The 23,319-nt window shown below is 50.3% G+C and overlaps 1 protein-coding gene across 1 annotated transcript; it reads right to left on the bottom strand.

Moving 5' to 3' along the window:
• Positions 1-1,224: 1,224 nt before the first annotated feature.
• On the bottom strand, positions 1,225-4,723 carry ZFP36L1 (ZFP36 ring finger protein like 1). The gene is made up of 2 exons (XM_079308079.1): positions 4,491-4,723; positions 1,225-3,748 (listed from the first exon to the last, which is right to left on the bottom strand). Exons 1-2 carry the CDS (start codon positions 4,545-4,547, stop codon positions 2,798-2,800), a joined length of 1,008 nt encoding a protein of 335 aa, XP_079164205.1. The 5' UTR covers positions 4,548-4,723; the 3' UTR covers positions 1,225-2,797.
• Between the last annotated feature and the right edge of the window lie 18,596 nt (positions 4,724-23,319).

Below are 23,319 nucleotides of genomic sequence, written 5' to 3'. Positions count from 1 at the left end.
GCCAACAGCTTGATTCCCAACAGCAGAGGAGGCACACCTGGGCACCTGCTGCAGCTGGGCATGAGTCTCCAGGCAGAGCCCACCCCTCACATGGGGCTCATTGCCTTTATGCCCAGGAGCAAGGCTGCAGTCAATGGTACTGCTGAAGCTGTGCCTGAGGCTCTTTTCTCAGGGATCAGCACACAGACCACATCATGCACAGGTTCACAACAGTATCTGCCAAACTCTCCATGTAGCTTCTGCAGTTCAAGGGAAGCGGCTTCCATCAGCAGCAGTCTTCTTTCTCCATGTTTCCTCCACCCAGCTCACCTTTAGTGCCAGACCACACAAGTGCATAGAGCAAACAGCAGAGAAGGTTGGTTCACCGGTGTAAGCCTTGAGGTATCCTACAGCTTTTGTTTGGCAGGAACTTTTCCAAAACACATTAGGAAATCTGAACATTGAGGCATGTTAAGACAGCTAAAGGATTGGTGGTTCAGCAGCAACATTTCAGACTCAGTTTGGAAGCAAAAGCTTGCTCCATAGGAGAGCTCAAAGGTGAAAACACAATGCCTAACACCATGAGCAGTGCTGGCAGGGATATGTTCCTAAACAAAACCAATGGCCTGATAAGTTTCTGGAATTGCCGATACTTCAAGATGTACAAGGGCTTACACTTGATAGTGGGGTGATGTGTGCATACACCTGAGCCTTTGCTGAGGGTTTATGCTCCTCTTCCCCACAAAGCACCAAACAGCCCCTCTGTGCAAGCAGACAAGTACCACTAACAAGCCAGGACTGAGATCTGGGAGTTTCTCTAATATCCTTTCAGTATTGCTTCAATATCCCCCTTCATCCTCACTCAAAACACACATAAGACCTCCTTGGAGGGCAAGAAGCTATGCAGGAGCACACAAGGCACACAAGCAACAAAAGCCAATGCTGGGTTTAAGGCATGCTCATCAGAAAGAACTTGTGAGGAACAGACTGAGTGACTCAAGCACTCTGTAATACAGAGACAGAGAAGGTTAGAGGCCACCGGGGTAGGTCACATCAGCTATTTGCTGCCACTGATCTGCTCAAGCACTTGCAGGGCTGACTCACCCAATTACTGAGGAACCAGAGAGGGATGCCTGGGCACACCGTGGGCACTGCAAGGGTCAAGAGAAGGGAAGCACCTGCATTTGTGGGGTTGTCTAAAACCAGCCCCTCAATTTTTGCAAGTAAAACCAGCTCCATTGTCAGTTTCTTGAAAAAACTTGGGGTTTATTGATTTAAACTGCAAACAGTCATTACAAAAGAGATTCTCTTTTAAATAAACTCACACAAAGAGGAAGAAAAAGCAGTGTAGCGAACAGTAACAGGGGGAAAAAAAATTACATTCATTATTCTCTTTGTGCCAGTCCCATTCACCTTGGCAAGGAAAACTCCAAACTTGGAATACAGAAATGCAAAGACAAACTGTATTTGGAATGTCTTCAGATAGGCACTTTGAGCCCAAGGCTTTTCTCCTTGAAGAATCTATACAATTAGAGGAAGAAAAAGTCTTCCTTCCACGTTGTCTCGCAACAGAGCTCAGGTATGTACATTCTAAAGCCCAGGTAGGCAAGACCCGGGAGAGGAGAAGAGAAGGAGAAGAGAAAAGGCAAAGATGCACAACAACTCCATTTGCAGTCCAACACAAAAAAAGGGGGAGGGAGTTCTAAAATAAATAATCCAAACACAGTTTTTGCATTTTTTTTTAAATTAATTTTTCATTTTTTAAAATAAAATAACCAAAAAAAAGTGTAAAGTTACAAAAAATGTCATTGTAGTATAATATATTAAACTGTGGGGAAAAAAGGAAAAAAGACACTTCACAATCTTAAGATTAATATGGAAGATCATAATTTAAACATAAAAGAATATATTCTATGGATTCATCATCCCGATAAATATGAACAAAATTAAAAAGCAAAGGTTTTGGCAATAAATACGTTTTGATAAGTTAAATAAGCTTTTTATATTGTTGTGCAGTGACAAGCAAAATTTGCTCTCCAATTTCTGAAAAGTTATACAAAATTAAAAACCCAGAAAAAAAATAATAAAAAGCTTGGCGTGAGTGCTCTAAGATAGGTCTAATGTACTCTAGAGCAAAACCATTAAAGCTATGTCTACTCGAACTTTGTTTACACGAACTTGTGTGTGTGGAATGACTTCTGTTGGCCCCACCCCTCTATTTCTTTATTTGTTTTAAGATGTCACATGTATACACGGGGAACTTTTAGCACCAAAATCAAGTCTCTCATAGTCCATCTGTTTTTTGCTTTTCTTTTGTTTTCTTCCTCCCAGTCGAGGTCCCACTCATGTTACAATCTTTGTCCGTTCTCAGCTTTTCTTCCCGCAGACCTGAGCGGATCCAGGCAAGATTTAGTCTTTAAGGGGAGGGGAGCAAGGGCTGGATGTTAACACTCGCCCACATGCCTGCAGCCTAGCAGAAACTGGCCATTTGGGAAGGGACTGGGAGAGGGCGATGCAGTACGTGGCCAGTGGAGGGAGCCGGATTCGGACATTTCCTGCACATCTGGACGTGCACAGAGCTGCTGGTGCCCTCTGCAGCTGGAGAGGTAATACAGTCACAGTGAAAAGTGTTAAAAGGCACTATTTTGTAAACGTTATTGCTTCTCATCGTAATTTTGGCACTTAAGGTTTAAGCCAGTGTGTATCAGGCAGGCAGGTGGACATGTTAACATCCAGCTTGGACTATTGGGGACAAGGTTGGGGGGAGTTCAGCTTAACATTGTAATAGAGGTGGGGAGGGGCAAGAGGAAACCCCAGATTAGTCGTCGGAGATGGAGAGTCTGCTGAAGATGGGAAGACGTCTTGAGGTGTCCAGGATAGGGGAATCTGAGCCGCTGTGGCTGCTGCTGGAGCTGCTCAGATAGCCCTCCTGGTCAGAGAGGGAGTCCTGAGGACTGGGTGGCGAGTCAAACATGTTGGGGGACTCGGACATGGGCCTGAACAAGAAGGTGGTGGGGGAGTTCCCGCTGGGCACCTGCACCCCCATGCTGGGGGCAAAGAGACTGACCAGCTCCTGGCTGGAGAAGGTGAAAGGGTTGCTGGCGCAGTCAGGCAAGGTGGGGGAGCCCAGCAGGTCGTCGGCGCTCAGCATGGGCGGCGGTGTGATGGAGGTGGGGCTGTCCAGCAGCCCGCTGGCAGCAGTGCTGGGGAAGCCGGCGAAGCTGAAGCTGTGCTGCAGGCGGGGTCTGTCGGTGACGGCGGGCTCCCGGCTCCCCGCCACGGCGCGGCGCTCCTCCGCGTTGTGGATGAAGTGGCAGCGCGGCCCGTAGGGGCAGAAGCCGATGGTGTGGAAAGTGCGGCACAGCTCGGTCTTGTACTTGGGGTGGCGCGTGAGGCTCCGCAGCTCGTGGATGCCGTGGGCGAACTGGCACTTGTCACCGTACTTGCAGGCGCCGTTCTCCTCGAAGGGGCGGCACAGCTCCGTCTTGTAGCGGCTGGAATTGACCTGTCCCCCGGGCTGCTTCTGCTGCAGTAGGCGCTCGCCGCCCTCCGAGAAGGAGCGGTCCCGGAAGCGGCTTTCCCGGGGGCCCAGCATGGGAGCCGGCTCCCCTTTCAGACTGCCGAGGAGCTGGTTCTGGTGAAACTTGGAGTTGGGCAGGGTGACAGAGTGCCTCCTAGGGAAACCCCCGCCCGCCGGGGTGCCCACCGCCTTCCTGTCCAGCAGGCACCCGCTGACACCCGAGGGGCTGTAATTCAACATCTTGGTGCTCTGCGGGGACAAAGCAAGGGCCGGTCACATCTCTTCTACCGCCACCGCCTCCTCCGACATCCCCGGGCAGCCCCGAGAGCGCGGCGCGGCAGCACGCCGCCTCCCGCCTACCCCGACAGCCCCCCCGCAGCCGCATGTGTGCGGCCCCTCCGCCGCGCCCCTCCCCGTCCCGGGGCGAGCCGAGCGCCCGGCGCGGGGAGGCGCGCGAAGAGCCCCGCGCGGCGGGAGCGCTTCCCCGGGAGCGCGCCCGGGGCCGGCGGCGCGCGGGAAGGGCAGCGCGCGGCGCCCGCCCGCCCAACCGCTCCCGCAGCGCGGCCGGAGCCGCGGGGAGCGAGCCCGCCCGGCCGCCCGCTCTGCCCCGCCCGGCCCCGCGGCAGCGCCGCCGCCCGCCGCGCCGCGCCCGGGCGTGTTGGAGCGCGGCGCCCCCCGGGGCACGGCAAGGACCCGGCCCCTCCGCTCGGCGCCGCGGCTGAGCCCGCCGGGAGCGCGGGCGGCTCCCCCACCCTTCCTCCTGCCGAGCGGCCGAGGCGGGAAACGCGGGCGGGAGAGACCCCGGCGTCCCAAAACGGGGTGGCCGCGCTCGGTTCCCGCCCTGCGCCCTCCGGTCCCAGCGCCGAACTTGCTCACGACCAGAAAACGAAACGAGGGGGGTAAGGGGGGAAGAGGGGAAACCCGAACACGAACCCCCAAAGAAGCTGAAAAGCCCCGAAGTTGGCGGCGGAACCCCCGCCGGGGCCCTTACCTTGCATAAAACTTCGCTCAAGTCGAAGATAGTGGGCGACACCAGGGCTGTGGACATCTTCGGCGAGCGAGGGGGGAAGCGAGTGGGGCAGCGGCACTCGGACAGAGGAGTCACGGCGTGGGTAAGGCACAGCCTCCAGCGCCCCTGCTCGCAGCCTCCCCCCGCCGCCGATGCCGCCACCAGCCCGCCCGGCCGCCGCGCCCGCTCGCCGCTTCCAGGGGGCTCGCGGAAAGCTCAACTTATAAAGTTTGCGACTTACCCTGGGAGGAGGAGCCGGCGGCGGGAAAGGGGAGGAGGAGGAGGGCAGGGTGATTGACACCGCGACTTAATCACCCAAAAAGGCAGGCCCAAAAAAACTTTCGGGAGGAAGGAGGCGGGGAGGTAGCAGGGCCGGGGGGAGGGGGAAGCGATCGCGGGTGGGTGCTGTGCCGGGCCGGGCCCGCCCTGCCCCGCGCTGCGTTGCGCTGCGCTGCGCCGGAGGGGGCGGTTGTGCGGCCGCACCGAGCGACTCCGCGCGCCTGTGCGCGCGTGTCCGTTCGTGCTCGCGTCTCCGCGCGCGCGCCCCCGTGCGCGTGTGCCCGCGCGCCGGTCCGCGTGCGTCCACGTTTTGCGCGCGTGTCCGCGTGCGCGCGCGCGTTTAACTCGGCACGCGCCCGCGCGCGGCCGCCCCGTCCCGCTCCGCGCCGCGCGGGGGGCAGCGGCGGGCGCGCGCCCAACGGCCGTGCCGCGCGGCGGCTCCGCGGCTCGCGCGCTTCTTGCCGCGGAAAGGCAGCGGGGGCTCCCGTGGGATCTGAACGGATCGGAGCCGCCGGGCCGCGCCTGGGCCCTGCAGCGCTTTGTGCCGATCACACCCCGCGCCCCCTCCTCCCTCGCAGCCTTACTCCTTCCTCCAAACTTTTACTGAAACCTGGCAGGCTCTGCGAGGGGAAATAGCTCACATCCCCAGTAATTTAAGTTGTTAAAATGCGTGTCTGCCCTTTAAAAGGGTGTTTGATAAATCCTGCCTTTTCTCCCAGTCCCTAGGATTCAACACTGTAAAACTAAAAAAGAAAGAAACTAAGGTCTCTAAGCAAGTAATCTGTTCGACGTTTTAGTAAGCAAAGTATGATTCATACTGATATGGATATGTCAGAGACGGGGGGACAATGGTGGCAGTTTCTGAATGAAAATAAAAACGAGCCCAAGGCTTGTCAGGGGCGCTCAGCGCTCGGTCTGAGCCCGGTTATCCCCCTTAGCCCAGCTGCAGCTGCAGCGGGTGTTCCATCCCCGGGTGAGCAATGGCATCTGGGCCGTGTTCCCCGCGCGGGCGGGCGAGGGTCACTGTCCCGGCACTGCGGGCGCTCCCTCCTTCCCTGCACTCCCGCTGGGCTGGGAGAACGGAAACCCCTGCCTTGGGCTGCAGAGCGCTGACCCGAGCGGCCATCGCACCGAAAACTTCAAACAAATGATCCACTTCCTCCTCTGTTTGCTTTGGAGTCGCGGCATCTGGACTTTGCGCTGGCGGCTGATCTTTTTCCCCTCCTTTGGTCTTCAAGAACAACCAAAATAACCAACCGAGAGAAATGCCCACAGGCTCGGGCTGTTCCAGATTTTTATTTTTTTATGATCATTATTGTTATTATTTCCTTAAGGAGAGCAATCAGGTTCCTCGAATTTCCTTCTCTTTATAGTTTCTTTTTTTTTTTTTTTCCCTCGCCTTGCCCAGAAGTGAGGAGTAGACGGGGGAGCGAGCAGCCTATTATTTTCTGCAGTTGTTTACTCGTTCTGTAGATGGTGCTTGTTCCCAGGGCTCTGAGCCTCTCTATAATTAAACCCATTTTAATTGTTAGTTAGAAACGTCATTTCGGGGACTTTCCAAGAGTTGCCGAGAAAGCCAGCCGAGATAACTATTTCGCTACCGAGTCGCTCCCAGCGCGGTTTTTGCGCGGTCCCTCCTGCCGTCCCGCCACGGCTGGGGCTGCTCTGGGAGTGGGATTGCGGCGAGCCCGGGGCTGCAGCCCCTCCGCCGGCACAGCCCTCTGCCCCTGCTGCTTGCGTGCTATTCGCCTGCGCCGTGCGCATTTGTTTTGGAAACTTGGGGTTTAAGGCTGCACATTTCCGCGGATCAAGTGGCAAAGGCTGAAGCCGAGAAGGAATTTTTTTCCAGTGATTTAGCTTGGCAAACCCCGACTCCGTGGTGGTCTGCCTTGCATTGCCTGCGCACATGCTCAGCTCAGGAATTTAGCTGCTCACCCCACCTCGTGGCTAAAAGTCAGAGCCCTCCGGGCCAGAGTGGGAATTTGTGTGGGCATGAATTCACACCGAGCAGAGGAATGAAAAAACTGGAGCCTTACACCACCCGCCAGAGCCGTGCCAGAACTCTGATAGATGCAAATGAATAAAGATAGGTAAATGAATAAATGAAAGTCAATTATTAAAGAAGATTACTGAAAAAGTGAATGAATGCAATGCCATGCTCACTAGCCTTCTTGTCTGAGTCAGTCCATCCAGGCCCAGCACATTCCAGTTGGGATACTACAGCTGGGATTGGGAAGTAGGAATAAATGTCCAGAACCTCCCAAGCCCTTAAACATGTCATCAGCACCGGAGCCCCTTTTGGAGCATCCTTCCTTGGGTCAAATGCAAGCAGATGCTAAACTTGTCACAAAATACAGAGGAGTAAGATTCTGCATTAGACCTGTGCCCATATTTAACAGAGGAGTTAAGAACCAGTTTCCTGCACCGGAGCTGAAACAGGCCAGAGTCGCCAGAAGGCAGGGAAGAAGAAAGGGGCAGTGAATGAAATGATAAAGGCATGAGGTTTAAAGGATTACTTTTTCCAGTTGTGTGTGTGTATAAAACTGTGGGCTCATTGGCACATGATGGTGTAGAGGTCAAAAGTATAAACTGGGTCAAAAAAGCAATTCGACAAATTTATGGAGGAAAAGTCCCTGGAGGTTTACTAAAGGCAAAGGCAGGCGTCTGCAACATGTTGCTGGACAATGCACAGCAAAAGTATCACTCTGTCATCCCCCTTTTCCCCCATAAGCATTGGAGGTAAGATGAAAGCCACAGCAGACCTTTGGTCTGATCCAGTTTGGCACTGGGATGTTCAAATCAGCACTATCTTGTCCCCGAGCCGCTGAGCATGGGTTCACACTCTGGTCTCTGCAAAAGGCTGCAGAACAGTCTCATGGGGTGGCTGCATGGCGTGGTGTTCTTTGCCCAGTTTAACTCCCTGCCAGGGTAGTAAGAGGTTACTTTGAGCACTGAGTGTAAACTGAATCCAAGTGCCAGCTTTGCCACAAATATATTTGATGATGGTGCAGTTCCTGTGGCAAAAGAACAAGGTTGCTATCTTAGGACACCTGCACTTCCACTCACCTGGAGCCATTTGGCAGTAGGAAGCCTCCAGATCTGCTTGCGTCAGTTACTGAGCAAGAACTTGAGTATGAAAAAGCCTGAATTGTTGAAAACAAGGTGGGGGTGGGGTGTTTTGGTTTATTCCCCCTCCTACTACTCAGTTCCCAAAGTTTCAAGGTAGGAAAGGGAAGTGCTTTCGTCACAGTCAACGTTTTCCCCTGTGACTTTCAGATGAATTGGCCATTTTGCTCCCCTTGTCCCATGGGAATCCTCAGGTAAATAGAGATTTCTTGTCTGCAGCGGTGCTCCGACGTACAGAGGCTGGAACAGAGGAAGGACAAACCTTATTTTTGCTGGGGGTGTAAAATGAGCCGAGGCTTTCTGCAGTCACTATTCTATACATATCTTTTGGGTCTGATGCTATTTTTGTTGGCTGTGACCCTGGAGGTGTAGGTGTGGAAGTGCCTTTCTGCTGGTCTCTGCAAGCGGGTGTAGATGTTTCCTCTGTTCCAGGCGCCTCCTCAGACTCTGTGGCCTTTCAGGGGGAGTAGGCGGATGTCAGCGTGGCCTTTCCCCACCTGTCTGTAACTTTTTAATACTTCCTTTTATTTTGGCCTTGCACTTCTTCCATGGAACATCTCTGGGTAGCCACTGGGAGGTGTAAATGGCTTGAGATGGAAACCACAGCTTGTAGGTGCGCCCTCTGCCAGACTTTTCTGGCACCCGAGGAAGTCGGGTCTCTGCCTGCTCCCAAGCAAAAGGGATATTACCAGCTGCTGGGTGAGAAAACAAATTCACAGAGATACAGGAAAGTATGTTAAGGTGGTGGGAAGCAGCGGGAGTGAGATTCCTGGCAGCTCGGGTATGTAAACATTCATAAAATAGAGAGTGTGTGCATGTGTGTACTTTGTGGTGGCAAGAAACCCAAGAAGTTAGCTCCATTATTTTTGCTGGAATTGGTAGCAGCTGTACCAGACAAATATTATAAGCCCTTAATCCTCCTGACTTTACACCTGTGAATGACCTAAAGACCATCCAAGGTGATCTAAATTACAGCACATCTTTACTAATTAGTGATGGTGTTTGGGATCTGATTTAGTTGTTCCTAAAAAAGAGCTTTCTTTTTCCAGTAGCTCAGATGCTGGGCTACCTCTGGGGGAAGTGAGGGGAAGACAGGAGGTGGAGGTAATGTGTGGTCTCTTCTGAAGTGTCACATGAATGTGACTAGCCTGTCATAAATTTAGAACCAGTGGCACTGACAAGACACTGCAGTGGAAAAAGCAAAGATGTCCTTTTAAGCAGACGCAGGGTAAGGAAATTGGCTGAAGTTAATGGATCTAAGTTATAATTTCCAGTGGAAATACTAATGCAATTAATATATTTCCACACAGCAGGACAGCAAGCCCATGCAAGTGTTTAGCTGTTATGACTGCTCAGGAGGCTGGCCTAGCCACATCCTGGGGTCTGTCCAGCCACATCCAGGCACATGTAGCCTGTGCGGAGGGTGGGAGCAGAGCTGAGCACACACCAGTGTGGCAGTAGGTTTGAGGGGCTGGAGGAAAAGACCATCACGGCTGCTGATGGTAGTGGAAAGTGAAGGTGCCTGACAAGGAACATCTGCCTCCCTGCCTGTGACCTGAGTGTGGGGCTGTTACTTTACCCCAGCTGCATGGCAGTGCAGTCCCCAGATGGAGTCTGCACATCCTATCTGGACACGGGGACAAGCAGGAAAGCCCAGCAGCTCCCTCACACAGCACCACAGATCTCCCTGCTGCCCATCTGCTGCTGGCACCACCACCTCCTGCAGAGAAATCTCCCTCTTAGGGGTGTGCCTGTTCTCAGAGAAGTTACAAACCCTCTAGGGCAAGGCGCGAGACTCATCTGCTCTCCTCCCTGAACTCCGCAAGTGTGTGAAGCTAGAGGAGGGATTTCCATCCTGCCGGTGTGGTAATGGCAGCTGAGGAAGTGCCCAGCCTGGCTGCAGCAAGGTGAGGTGTGGAGCAAGATGTGTTTATCTTCAGTGGTGGAACAGAGCACGAAGCTGCTGTTGGGAGGACTGGTGTTCCATCCTACTGCAGGTCCCTGGAGCAGATCCCCATCCCCTCCTGGGGAGAGTCCACATCCATGGACAGCCTGTGCAGCCAGGTGCCAGCATCCTCTTTCCTCCAGGTCTCAGCCAAGCACATGGTGGGCCTGGGGTCCCCAGCATCCCTGCTGGACCCAGCCTCAGGAGCAGATTATTGTGTGCAGCAAGGGCACAGCTTCAAATAGATGCCCTCAACCTCACCTAATCTGCACAGGGGTCTGTGCCTGCCAGGGTATAGAGAAATCAAATATATCTCACCTCAATAAATTGTTGTTCAGGTTAAAGGAAGTGCCAGAAGCTTTATAGAGGCTGTTGGCAGATTCCAGAAAAAAGAGGCAAGTGATACCTGCTGCACATCAAAACAGTAATTGCCCTTGGTTAATGCATGTAACAAGTGGTTGGGGACATGGGAAGGCATAGATCTCAGAAACCAGGACAAAATAAGTTTTTTCAAATCCTGTGTGCATGGACCTGAGCTGATACACAGCAAAATGATAATGCAGCAGAGTGGTTTCTGTTGGCCTCTGCCTGTTTGCAGCCACAGCTGCCCTGGCTGCTGATTATTCAGCAGACATTAACCAGTGGAATGTTTCCATGATTTTTTTCTCAAAAACAAAAACAAAAATGTGCTGGGATAAAATGCTTTCATATTTTTATTTTCTTTTTTGAAAGTCTAAGACAACTCCGGAGCCTCTTGGATCATGACATTTATGTGACATGCAGTGCTGGTGTCAGAAGTTGCTGCTTGCTGTGCTGGTGGCCACTTACCTCCAACAAGCTCAGCTGTAACCCTCTGAAAAATGCCATTTTGTCCTTTCACTGCAGAGCTTGTCATAACCTTATTTCCAAACACATGGGTTGCACTCCACACATCTTACAGCTCCATGAGATATTTGCATTAGGGAGGCAGCTTACTTTCCTGCCTATCCCATTCCATCAAAACACACTTTTAGCACCAGGCAAGAAGCCAAGGTCAAGTCTCCTTTTCTTTTTTTTTTTTGGTCCCTCCTGCCTGCTCTGAATACATTATAATACAGACTTCAGCTCCATTATTATATCTTTTCCCACAAGACCGTTGCCTCATTCAGACCTCAGCAGAGAACCTGCTTTCATCTCTGCCAGCTGGGCATGGCCAGAGAACCCTGTGCCCGTAGGATCTCCAAGGGGGAGGACACAGAGCTGAGGCTTTGCAGATTCCCGTGCACAGAGGATAGAGGAGTTTGCTTAGGTCCAAATCTGGTAGGGCATTTCCAAAGAGCCCCTCCCACTGCCTCCCTTGTCAGGCCTCTAATGAAGAATGTCAATGACGATGGGATTCCTCTCATCTGTTTGTAAGTGCCTAAAAGTTAGGTGTCTAAACCTAATTAGTTGGACAGGCTTCCTGCATAGTCAATGGAGACAAATAGGCACCTCTAGTGTGTGATTCATTTCACATATCTTGAAGTTTATCTTGGGAAGGGCTGACTCACCCGACAGCTAAGCACCCGCTTCTCTTCTGTGACTGTAAAGGCAGATCGGCAGCTTGCTGAGGATTTGACAGCTGCATTTTGGGTGTCCCACGTTGGGCAAGGTGAGTCCTACTCCCAGATGTGGCTGTGGAAAGCATTATCACTTGGCTGCTCTGGCTTGCCCCTCTCCCACCTTGTTTCCCACAGAAAGTCCATTTCCAACCCTGCCCAAGCAGGGCTGGGTTTTAGTCTGTCCAAATCACATTATCAGCTCTTACCACATTATCAGACCAAGTTAAATATTTATAAAGCACCTGGGGGCAGGGTCCACATCTTTCTTCAGTTTGTATATTCCCTCGAGGATCAAATCCCCTGTGCTGGTTTGCAACCCTTTGCAGGCTGGTGCAATACAGCACCATGAGTCTCTGTGCCAATCTGCAGGTCTTGACAAAATGCAGCTGGGAATGCAGAAAGACCTCATGGACATTGGGAAATAGGCAGGAGTGAATCATAAGAGTCAGGAGAAGCAACCAATGTGTGGGAAAAAGGCAAATGTGCTACCTCGGCACAAACATACAATAAGGAAGTATGTAATAATAATTATTGTTATTGTAATACGGCCTGGGTGAGCATTTGGGAAAAAGATATCTAATAACTGACAAGCGACGTGGCTCGGTTTGTTTTGATCTGAAATTCAAACAATGGTTGTGTTTATAAGGCAATAATACGCAGGGCACTGGCACCACACCAACTATGCACTCCCCAAGTCGGGTTTATATAGGTCATGCCAAACAAATAATAGTGTTCTTCAATATAATTACTGATTCATTACAGAAAGAGAATGTAATTGAGTCTGTTTGGATTTCGGGGAGGCGTTAGATATGGTAAATTCATACATTTGAACTCAGATTGGGAAAGCTTTGTGTGCTGCCGAGTTCTGCTCATCCAGGAGTCAGTGATAAAACTCCCACTGCAGTCTGCCCCGGCAGCATGGGAGCCTTCCCTCAGGCTGCAGCAGTTGCTCATGCTCCTGCTGCCCTTTGCAGACTCTTTCAGTGCCCTTTGAAGCACTTCACAGGTAAACTGGGAAACTAAACTAATGTTAGAGCAAAAGCAAATATGCTGAACATGGCTCTTACCTCAGGCAATTGCACCTATCCCTTGATCCTGGGGGCATGTTGGCCCCTCTGCTTCGGAGCCTCCTGGTCCATGGCCCACTTATGGATATGTCTCTCGACACACATCATCTCAGCGTTCCTGCAGGGGAAAGCAGCAAAAGGCAGAGGATGGGATGGGCTGGCAGTGCCCACCAGCTCCCTAAACAAGGACACCCCAGCTTAACTGGCACATTTGGCCACAGGAGCGTTAAACTGTGTTGTTCTCATGCTGGGATGAGGGTGGGGTTGGGCTGTGCTGGGGCCATGATGCCACCCAGCATGGCAAGCAGGCACTACCAGCACTCAGTATTAAAGGACAAGAGCTGGGCTCTGAAGGTGAGGGAGGAGCAGGGCTGCTGCTCTGGTGGCTTTTGAATGGCTTTGCCACATGCCATTCCCTGGGGCATGGTGGACTGGCATTTCAGCTGCAGTACTCTGCTTTCCCCCGGGCAGTCCTACACCAGTCCAAGGTGTTTCCTGCTGGCCTCTGCCCTGTATGGACCCTGCACAGCACACAGGGATGGATGATGGTGCCCAGAGTCGTGTCCTCAACACCTGGCACAGCTGCCAGTACCAGTGACAGGGCATTGCCCTGTGTGACACCTGGGCTCAAGGGGTTTACCCAGGAAAACACAAGGCATTGTGGCACAGCCTTGGAGTCAGCACCCCTCATGTCCATCACCAGCCCTGCTGCTGCTCTCCACAGAGCAAAGGGCAGAACTCCAGCCCCCTTCCTCCCTCTTGTCCTGCCCCAGGGAGCAGTTCCCCTTTACAGAAACGCCAGACAGGGCATAATATGGAGCTTCCAGAAAAATAGGGACCATGCAGGTCGCACTGGTGGACAAGCACCCAGCAGAAGGAGCACTGATATAGCACTAGACCCACTTCAGTTGAGCTGTGAGCTTCTGAAGAAATTCATAAGGAACAAGTAGGGACTATAGTAATTTATGCTTTCAAAAGGTCTTTAGATAATGGCCTTTCCAAGAATGAAACAAACTTGGCAGCCAGGGTATGAAAAGTCCCATCTTGGATTGAAAATTGAGTCAGAATTGACAGAATGGGGGGAAAATCCATTAAAAGTAAAAGGCCAGTGTTCCAGTTGGGGAAGAAAAGTTTACTGGGTAGAAGGGGGTGGTAGGACCATGCCTGGCAGAGATGAAAGCAGCCCTCTGAATACCATTACAAAAATCAGTGAAGGGGGAAGCAGGATAAAAAGGCAACAGCATTTGCTGCCAACAGAGAACCATGCATTATAAATGCAAGCAAGTCTTGGCAGGACTGGGAGGGACTCCAGAAAATTCTAACTAAACTTGGAAACCAAACCACCATGACGGAGAAAGTTCAGTGCACAAAGATGCCAAAGCAAGCTGTTTTAGAAGAAATTGGGCAAGCCTCTTGCTCTGAATTAGAAGTTGTGTTGTGGGGGGTCAGCAGCGCACAGGGGCAACGACTGTTCAAGCATCACACATAAAACATTTTATTGTATAACTTGAGTACACATCACAGTCCATGCCCACTTGCCCACTGTGAAGCAGGACCTAAAGAAACATTGTTAGTTGGACCATGCTGAGTCAAGATCAAAAGTCCATCAAAGACAGCACGGAAGAATAGAAACAGGATGAAACACAGAGCTGGATGGGGGACTTTTTCTGTGAAGGGAGGTTGAGTAGTATAATATTATTTCATTGCCATAGGGATGAGGAAGGCTACAAAACAATAGTTCCCTTTAGCAACAACTGGCTGATGCTTTTGGTTTATTTGTGCTCTGCAAGTTGAAAAGAGAGATGTAAAGGTGCTTTTAAAAATAGTTGCAAGGAAGTTTGTGCTTTGCCACTGGGCTGCCTCTCAGTCCTGTTCCTGGCTGGATGTGATCTGCTGATAAGCTTGTACCTGGCCTGAACTCAGCCGCCCCTGCGTGCCAAGCCACCCGGAGCAGTGTACCCGCTCAGGATAGGCTGCTGACTCCCACTTCTGCAGAGGCTGGATACAACTGCCTTGTGGGCAGCCTCCAGCCCTGGGCAGCAGCTGGTGAAGCCCTGCCTGTGCACTGAAAGTTTGCTCACATCAGTGCCCGGCTGTCACAGAGTGGGGACTATGCTGCAGGGCCAAATGTGGTCCCTGGCAGGGCGTAGTGACACCAAGACCCATGCAGTAAAAAACAGAAGGGGGGTCTGTGTGTAAATAATTTATTAGTATTATCTAAATGCTATCAAGCCCTTGTTTATTTTTATGAAGTTACTAAAGAACCGTGCTGATTCTGAAACAAGTTTGGGGGACTAGAGAAGTGACATAGAACAAAGGCATCTGTCCTCGATGTGTGGCAAGGCAGCCAGGACGGGACAGATGCCTTCTGAATTTCCAACTTTTCCTGCATGCAGAAACTTTTGTGGAGAACCAGAGAGGGAGAAATGCCAGACATTCTACAGGTGGCTGCACCAGAAAGGTGGGAGCTTTGCCACATGCTCTGTGGATGATCAGGGAGAGGAATTCATTTGCGGATGATGTTTGTCACTATTTCAGTCAGGGTTTCTGGGTGCCCCCAGCTGCCAGTGCTGTGCTGGGGCCGTGGATCAGCAAAGAGGTAGGCTTTTGGCTGAGAAATAAAAGCAAAGCCTGGACTTACTGTCATCAAAGCGGAGCTAATTGTGCTGTGGACAAGAGCAGAGACATGGGCCTGGTGTCTGGGGCACAGTGCAGTGCAGGTACTGGGCACTGAGGGGTTGGTGTGATGCCCTGCTCCACAGCACAGTTTCCTTGGTGTTGCGAAGCCCAGGCAGCCTTGAAGATTCACAGCAGGAAGCTTCCTCCTTACCTCCTTATCTCCTTACCTCCTCACCAATCCTTTGCTTTCTGTAAGGGGATAAAAGGTGTTGCAGACACGTGAGACATTGATTGCTGGCTACTGGGGCTGAAAAAGGAGGAAGGCTAATCCTCCTACTTTCCTACTCTTTTTTTTTTCTATAAGTCTCTGTTCCATAAATCATGTGGTCATAAGAGAATCCAATTTTTCAGCTAAGAAAAGCATGCTGTTCATGTTTGGTAGCACAGAGAAAACATGAACACTCTGAAGTGTGAGTCAAAGACTAGATTAAAAAGCAAAATGTACATAATTCATAATTAATTATGTTCCTTAGGTGTCTGACAGTATTTGTAACCTGTTGTCAAGCATTTGGGATTAGTTCTTTTGGAAGGGCAAGGATGTGGGCCCTCTAGTGTCACTTGGGAAATGCCAAGATACCAGCCCACAGCTCTACAGAGAGAAGTGTTACTTGGCAAGTACCAAGAGCTTAATCAGAAATTTGGGAGCACCTCAGATGGTCAAGGAGAAAAGCCGATCAGTTTTTCTCTTTAGGACTCCTGCATGTGGCTGGTCCAACTGGATAATAGATCCAGCAGTAACTCAGAGCAGCAGGAAACTCTTCCCATTCAATGGTTCTGTGATGTCCTGTGTGAAATGAGAGTTCAGTGTTGCTTTGTTTAGCTGTGGATGGACATTTGCTATCTCCAGGCCTACAGAGTGAGCATTGTTAGACATACTAAAATAATTTTTCAGAAGAGTTCTGACTCTGAAGTTCAGTATCTTTCAGTTCATGTACACTGAGCTGATAAATCATGCTCACTAATTGTTACTGAAGTTGGCAGCTGGTTGGCCCATCACTATAATGGCAGGATGCTGGGTAAACTTGTCCCCCTCCTCCCAAGTTCAGATGTGTTTGAGAAGTGCAGCTCAAAGATGACCAGTCTGTTACCTCTAATATTGTCAAGGGATAAAAATCCTACAGGTTCAAGATGTGGTGGATGTGACTATGTCTGCAAATGGAGCTGTTCCAAAATGCAAACCAGAATTTCAAAAGTGTCACTAAAATGCTGAGGACCCATTGAGGAGCAGCTGTGGGAGTGGTGGGTGGTAAAGGTTTTCTTAGTGATACTGTTCATAAGAGGAATTCTGCTAATGAAGGGAGGATCCTTCAACAGTATAAGTAGAATGAAAAGCAACAGCAGTAAAAGCTAGTAATGCACCAAAAGATAAGTGTTCAGCCTAAATCAGACTAATAAAATAGCTGTGCTGGTGAATGTTAGTCTGCTAACTAAGCAGTCAAATCATCAGCTACAAAGCTCATCCCAGGAAGAAGGCTGTTGCAATGATGATGCTATGGAGAAGCCTGTAGCTCTGTCTCATAGCTGAGTTGTGTATATCACCAGTTTGCATTTGTAAAGTGCATACATTTCACAAAATCATTAAAGTTGGAAGCGACCTCCAAGATTATTGAATCCAACCTTTGACACAGAACACTATCATGTCATTCAGTTCTAGATCCAGTCATTTCTTGAATGCTTCCAGGGATGGTGACTCCACAACCTCCTGGGCAGTTCATTCCAATGCTTGAGAATCTTTTCAGTGATGAAATTCTTCCTGATATCCAACCTGAACCTCCCATGGTGCAGCTTGAGTCCATTTCCTCTTGTCCAATCACTTGTCACCTGGGAAAAAAGACCAACCTCCACCTCACTACAGCCTCCTTTCAGATGGTTGTAGGAAGAAATAAGGTCCCTCCTGAGCTTCCTTTTTTTTCCAGTGTAAACACTTCCAGTTCCCTCAGCTGTGTCATCAGACTAACTCTCCAGACATTCACCAGCTCCACTGCCCCTCTCTGGACCCACTCCAGCCCCTCAATGTCTTTCTTGCACTGATGGGCCCAGAACACAACAAAGGGTTCACGGTGTGGTCTCACCAGTGCTGGGTACAGGGGGACAATCACTGCCCTGGTCCTGCTGGCCACACTGCTCCTGATACAGGCCAGGATGCCACTGGCCTTCTTGGCCACCTGGGCACACTCTGGCTCATGTTCAGCCATCTAAACCAGCACCCCTAGATCCAGTTCTGCTGAGCAGATTTCCAGCCACTCTTCCCCCTTCATGGGGTTGTTGTGACCCAAGTGCAGGACCCAGCACTTTGCCTTAATGAACCTCATACCACTGGCCTCAGCCAATGATCCACCCTATCCAAGTCCCTGTGCAGATCCTCTCTTTTGTACCAGAAAAAGTAAACAATAAGTGCTTCTGTGCATGTATTAGACTAAGAAGAGTGTGCATATTTGTGTATGTTTGGCTTAAGGAATTGTGCTTGTGCATAAGAACAAGTGCTAGTGAACACATAGCAAGACACTGAGTGGCCATCACACATCTGCATGTGAGCACTCAAAACTGTGGCAGAAACAGTGTGTGCTACGACAGGGAGCAAGGGTAGGCAGGGCTGTGAGAGTGCTCATTCACTGTGAGAGCTCACTGAGTGGTTTTGTCAGACATGGAGGGTGTGAGTCTGTACCCACAGAGGAGCAGTGCTGTGGGCACAAGCACCCATGTGCATGGGAAGAGAGCAAGGCAGGGTGCGTGGCCCTGCAGTGCTGGAGGGGAGGTGCAGGAAGGCTTTTCCCCAACTGTTTATACAACATGATTTGACTCAGCAAAGAATTAACATGGTAAAGAAAAATCTAGAAGTGCTCTTGCCAGCTCTAAGCAGAGTGATCAGCATACACAGGATGTGGTAAGAGCTAAAGGCGTCCCGTTATTAACTTCACTTTTATTTCAAGGGGATTCACTTCTCTGTTCTGGTTCCCATTTGGGAAGTGAAACCTAAGGTCACGGTAACATCACAAAAGAAATACTGGTCACAGCTCATTTGTTTTTCTGCTTTATTATTATCTTTTAAAAGGTTACTTTGCTTTTCCTTGAATGGAATTTATTGAAATGGCTGGTAACACATGAAGTCCTTACTCTCTGTTTCTCTCCTGAGGAATTATCTCATTTGCTTTCATTTGAAACTGTTGACTCTGAGGGGAGTGTTTACACCTCAGAGTATGGTGCAATCCAGAGCAGAGGGAAAAAACTCGGGTTCCTCCTAAGCACATCCAGAGCCTATGCACTGCTCACACGGTACTTTGTAAACATTTATTCATTCTTGTACACACGCTCCCTTCCGTCCCCCATCAGGTGAGGAAATACTATTGTCACCATTTCACAGATGGAAGAAGTGAATGCAGATAGGTCTGGTGACTCACCTGCAACCGCTGAGGCTGATCTAGAGCTGAGGTGTTAAGCTCCCAGCCACCTAATTTAACCCAGCAGGTCACGTTCCCACCCTGGCCTGACAATATAGGTAGAGCCAGCTCCATCTACCTGCCACCCACTTGTCCTGTGAAGCAGTAACACTCATCTCCACGTTTGCAGAATGAGATCAGATTGCTGTGGCTTACTCCACGCGGTGTTGTCATCAGAGCGCGATATATCATTATGATATCACGATGTTATTAGGCCTGAAACTAACGCAAGGCCACGCACAGAACAGAGGTAGGCAGCTGAAAATCAGCGACCGTGTGCTCTTCCACCACATCACAGGCACACACCCTGTACCAGGGTGTTGGTTGATTCCACCACACTGCAAGGATCTGCAAGCAATCTGTGTGCTGAGCAAGGTCTCCCCACCTTCTCTTTTGGGCCTGGGTTAATTTCTGCCCGCACAGTCCTGGTGCAAATGTCTGAGGGAGGAAAGATGGCTCTGTGAGGAGATGGAAGGAAAATGTTTGCCTCTCAAAGTAGAAATGCATGATCAAGAGATAGTGATCACGGCCCCAGTTGTTTGTGAGGGTAGTTGTTTTTAAGTGCTGAGCACTTACTGGAAACTAAGCCTCCTAAAAGTGGTTCACTACAATCATGGGGAAACAGAGCCTTCAGTGTCTCATCACAGCTGAACATCCAGGGCCACATGTTGCCACTGCTGTTTGCTTTTGCTTTGCTATTTAAAATCCTCACCTATGTTGTTACCCTCTCCCACACAGAATCAAGAACAACAACAATAATAAAAAAAACCCAGCTCCTTATCATCTTCTTTGCTTTTCATACTGTTTACACAGGGTATGATTTCACTCATGCCCAGCTCATTGCAGACGACTCAGATTAGTCAGTTCCACTTTCTGAGACTGGCTGGTCTGGCTAGCTGGGGCTTGAGCCCCATGAGATGCTGCTGCACCCAGCTTCACGTTACTGAAGGGGAGGTCAGCTTTCCCTGTGTGAATCTTACCTTCTGCTTTAAAATAAAACACTTGGTATTTTCATCTTTGGACTATAACCTTTGCAATAGGTCATTTCAGTCAATCTGGTGTTGGTTTTGCTTTGTCACGTGCAAAACTTGTTTCCATGACCATGATGAAGTTTCCAGGAAGATCCGTCTTGATTTCTGGGGCTTTGGGACCTGTCCTTCAGGGGCTGTTACTGTACCTGTTGAGAACCATGGTAAAACTTCCACAGATTTCAAGGTGTGAGAGATAAAGGGTCTCAAAAATACTTCAGAGTGGAAAAGGAATGCATTTGAGTGCCAGGACTGTTCAGAGGCCCCTCTGCATCTTTTTCAACCATCATGTGTGGGTTAGAGGTGTGCTGGGACTTTGTAGGGAAGTGGGTGAGTCTTGAGCATCTAGAAGGCAGATGGGTAGTTCTTCCTCTGGCCCTCCTTAAACAACTAAGTGCCACTCACACTGTGCCAAAGACATGAGTTGTAGAGAGTCAGGACAACACCTTTCTGGATTGTTGTCTCTGGAGTTGAGGTTTCTTTTCCTGTCTGAGGATTAAATGTGCATTTTCCTCTGAGGGCAGAGCAACCAGTAGCGGAGAGCTTGGGCTGGCATGTGGAGGAGTCTCAAGTCAGCACCGTTCATCCACAGAAACAGAAGATCCATTGTTGTTGAACTGACAAAAAGTTAATATCTTAGTTAAAATATTACTGGGCATTACTTGCTCTTATCCTTCCACAGTGCAAGGGGCAAGGGGCTCACTAGGTCAGCGGAATAGTACCTGACAGCAACTGCAGGTCAAGGCCCAGAGTGTGGCCTGTGCCTCCTTGGTTAGATCCTTTTCCACAGTTCATTTATAGCCCCTGTTCACGCTTCAGTGTGTTTTGTGCTAAACAGAACAAAGTAAGAGTCCTGCAGAGAAGAATGCCCAGGCCAAAGCTGGGAATGGTCAGCACATCAGCTGTCCTGCAGTAACAGAGTGCGCAGCATGCTTGGCAGGGCAGCCTCACACCACTGCTGAGAAAGGAAAACTCCAGTCCTTAGAACACCGCAAAATGCAGCACCTAAATTTCAGGGGTCTCCAATAGGGAAAACAGCTGTGCCACTGTGAGAGACAAATAAAATGACTAGTTGAGGAGTCACAAATTCAGGGCAAACACCCAGGTAATACCCCACCTTCTTCTAAGTGGCATAAGTCAACACCCAGTGGCACAGGTAATCAGAGCTCTGAATGGCATGGGGCTTGTTTGCTGCTGGTGTAGCTGCTCTGCCTATGCCAGCCACAGACCCCTGCTCCCATACCTAATCCACCAAGACAGCAAGTTACAGTTTTGCTGGTCAAAAATTTTCTAAATGGGAACAGGGAGGAATCCTCACTATCTCTTGCAGGTTCCAGCTCAGCAATGTGTGCTACACCCATTCATCTAAATGCAGAATTAGTTCTGAAACTAATGATAAGGCTTAAATGCCATCACACAGCTAATTTATTTCCCCACTGTTCCAAAGTGCTTCCCAGGTGCTGAAAAGCTTAGCTGCCAAAATATCCATGGCCTTTGTTGTCAACCTCAGCAAGGCAGTTCTGCATTGCACCATCATTCCTTATAATGTTGGGTTTCAACCCTTAATGTGCCAAGCCTCAGAGCCCCCAGCAGTGGCAGGGGAGGGGGGGGCTGTTCTTCTCTTGACACAGATGAGGAGAAGGAACTTCTCTCTGTTCACAGAGGAAGTGGGTGCTGGAGCACCCCCATCGGCTATTGCCTCCTGTCTTCCCTGTCTTCTCAGAGCAATGTGCCGCACCTTTATGTCAGTGGAGTTGCACAAAAGTGAGCTAGGTGTGATATCACACTACAGCACACCGCCTGTGCTCAAGGCACAAGGTCATCCCACCCTTGGGAAGGGGAGGGAGCACACGGGTGTGTTTACACACACGAGCACACCTCAGTGGCTTTGTGTAAACACGTGTACCCACGGAGTTTCCATTTGGAGACGTGCTCCATGTGGCACGTATCTGTTCAGGCAGAAAAACATCACTGCCCCAGTTCCTGCAGCAGAACCCTTTTCTGTTTTTCTCTCTTGGGTTCTGGAATTATTTCTGCTTTACAAAAATATCACCACAGGGCAGCCTTCCTGATAGGTGGAATAGTTTCCTCTTGAGAAGAAGCTGGTGGAAATCCCCACTCTTGAGACATTTTTAACTTTGCCAGAAAACGTACAGTGGGAGTGACTGCTTTAACTAGTGAGCTGACTGGGATGAGCTAATGGGTTTTTCCATATCTGGTGTCTAGTTCCAGGGATTTCCATGAATTGCTGTCAGGACAGAAGAAGGCAACAGATTGCAACTGTGGGATCTGCTGTTTCAGCTCCACTGACACGTCATTCCCCCAGGACACCCAGTGACCTGGTTAATCTAGTTCTTTGCTTCTGACTTCTTGTAAATGATTTATCAACTGGCGTGGATCCCTGTTTGCTTAAGGAGGCGTGTGACGACCTCTAGCAGACCGGCTGCACTGAGCTACAGCCCACATTTGGCACCCAGCTGCTGGTCCCAGCTCGTGACCCTTGGCACAGGAGCAGGAGGACAGGGCTCCAGCAGAGCCCAATGGCAAGGACTCCTGCAGGGAACTGTGGGTGGTGTTTACAGGGTTTTGTGGAGAGCCCTGGTGACTAAGCCGTCAGCTCATCAGGGAAGGCGCTTGCAGACCTGCCTCGGCCTGCCCTGACCCCCATGGCGTGTTGGTCCTGGCTGGGAGGCTGGCTGTATTTGCTGTGTACAGACTGCAGGGTGCAAATCCTGGGAAGCATCAGCTGCTGCACCAGCACCAGCCTTCAGGACCATGTACTCTAGAGAAAAAATAACATGAATGTCTGCCACCTTGTCCATCCTCAGTGATGACACTGGTGTCCGAACCAGTTGCAGCTCTGGAATTCTTTGTCATGCGTAAGTCAATACCCACACACAAAACACTACAGCTGAACAGATGATTGCTCAGATCTAAACTCAAGTGCTCAAGCCAGAGAGATGAGGGATGATCCTGCAAGCTTTACATCCTGCCTTTGTAGGTGAGGCTACTGTAGAAAGAGATCAGATACCACAAATCAGGCACCCCCCTAAATACTGTGGATGGGCAACTCCCTCCCTGCCTTTCCTCCAGGCCAGTTATTGCTGCTTCCTGCTCTGATTGTTTCAAATCTGGTTATCTTGAGTTATGCCTGTTCTGGCAAATATGGTGCAGCAGAGGGGAGGTCCTGTTCTCATCAATGCTGTATGCATGCCACAGATCACAGAGATTAGCATGGGAGGAACAGCTCAGATGAGCTGCTTGAGGCAGGCATTGGGAAGCTTGCAACAGAGCTGTGTAATGTTTAGAAATATAAAGCCGCTTAACAAAATCTCAGTTGTAGAAGATACAGGGCCATACTAAATTTCCTCATGGCTAGAGGCTGTTTCACAGGGGCAGCACCCAGCAGAAGGGGAAGCTAGGGAAGCCTACTCCAGCAGCAGCCCGGACAGCCCCGCTCCCAAGAGGCACAGTGTCACACCACCCTAGGGCCACACATCATCAGGGAGGGCTGGCTCAGGCTGCGGTGAGGAACCTGCAGCCACATGTTGGCAAAAGCATGGGGTGTGTTTTCTTCTCACACAAGGGTGGATCTGGAGCAGCTTTCAGCTTCCTGGGACCTGAGAAGTGGTTTTTTTTTTGTTGTTGTTGTTTATGGCCGAAGAGGATG

This window comes from Erithacus rubecula (assembly GCF_903797595.1).
Source record: "Erithacus rubecula genome assembly, chromosome: 6".
Taxonomy (NCBI): Eukaryota; Metazoa; Chordata; class Aves; order Passeriformes; family Muscicapidae; genus Erithacus; species Erithacus rubecula.
Note: the sequence above shows the minus strand (reverse complement) of the source record. Positions and strands in the feature narration are given on the sequence as shown.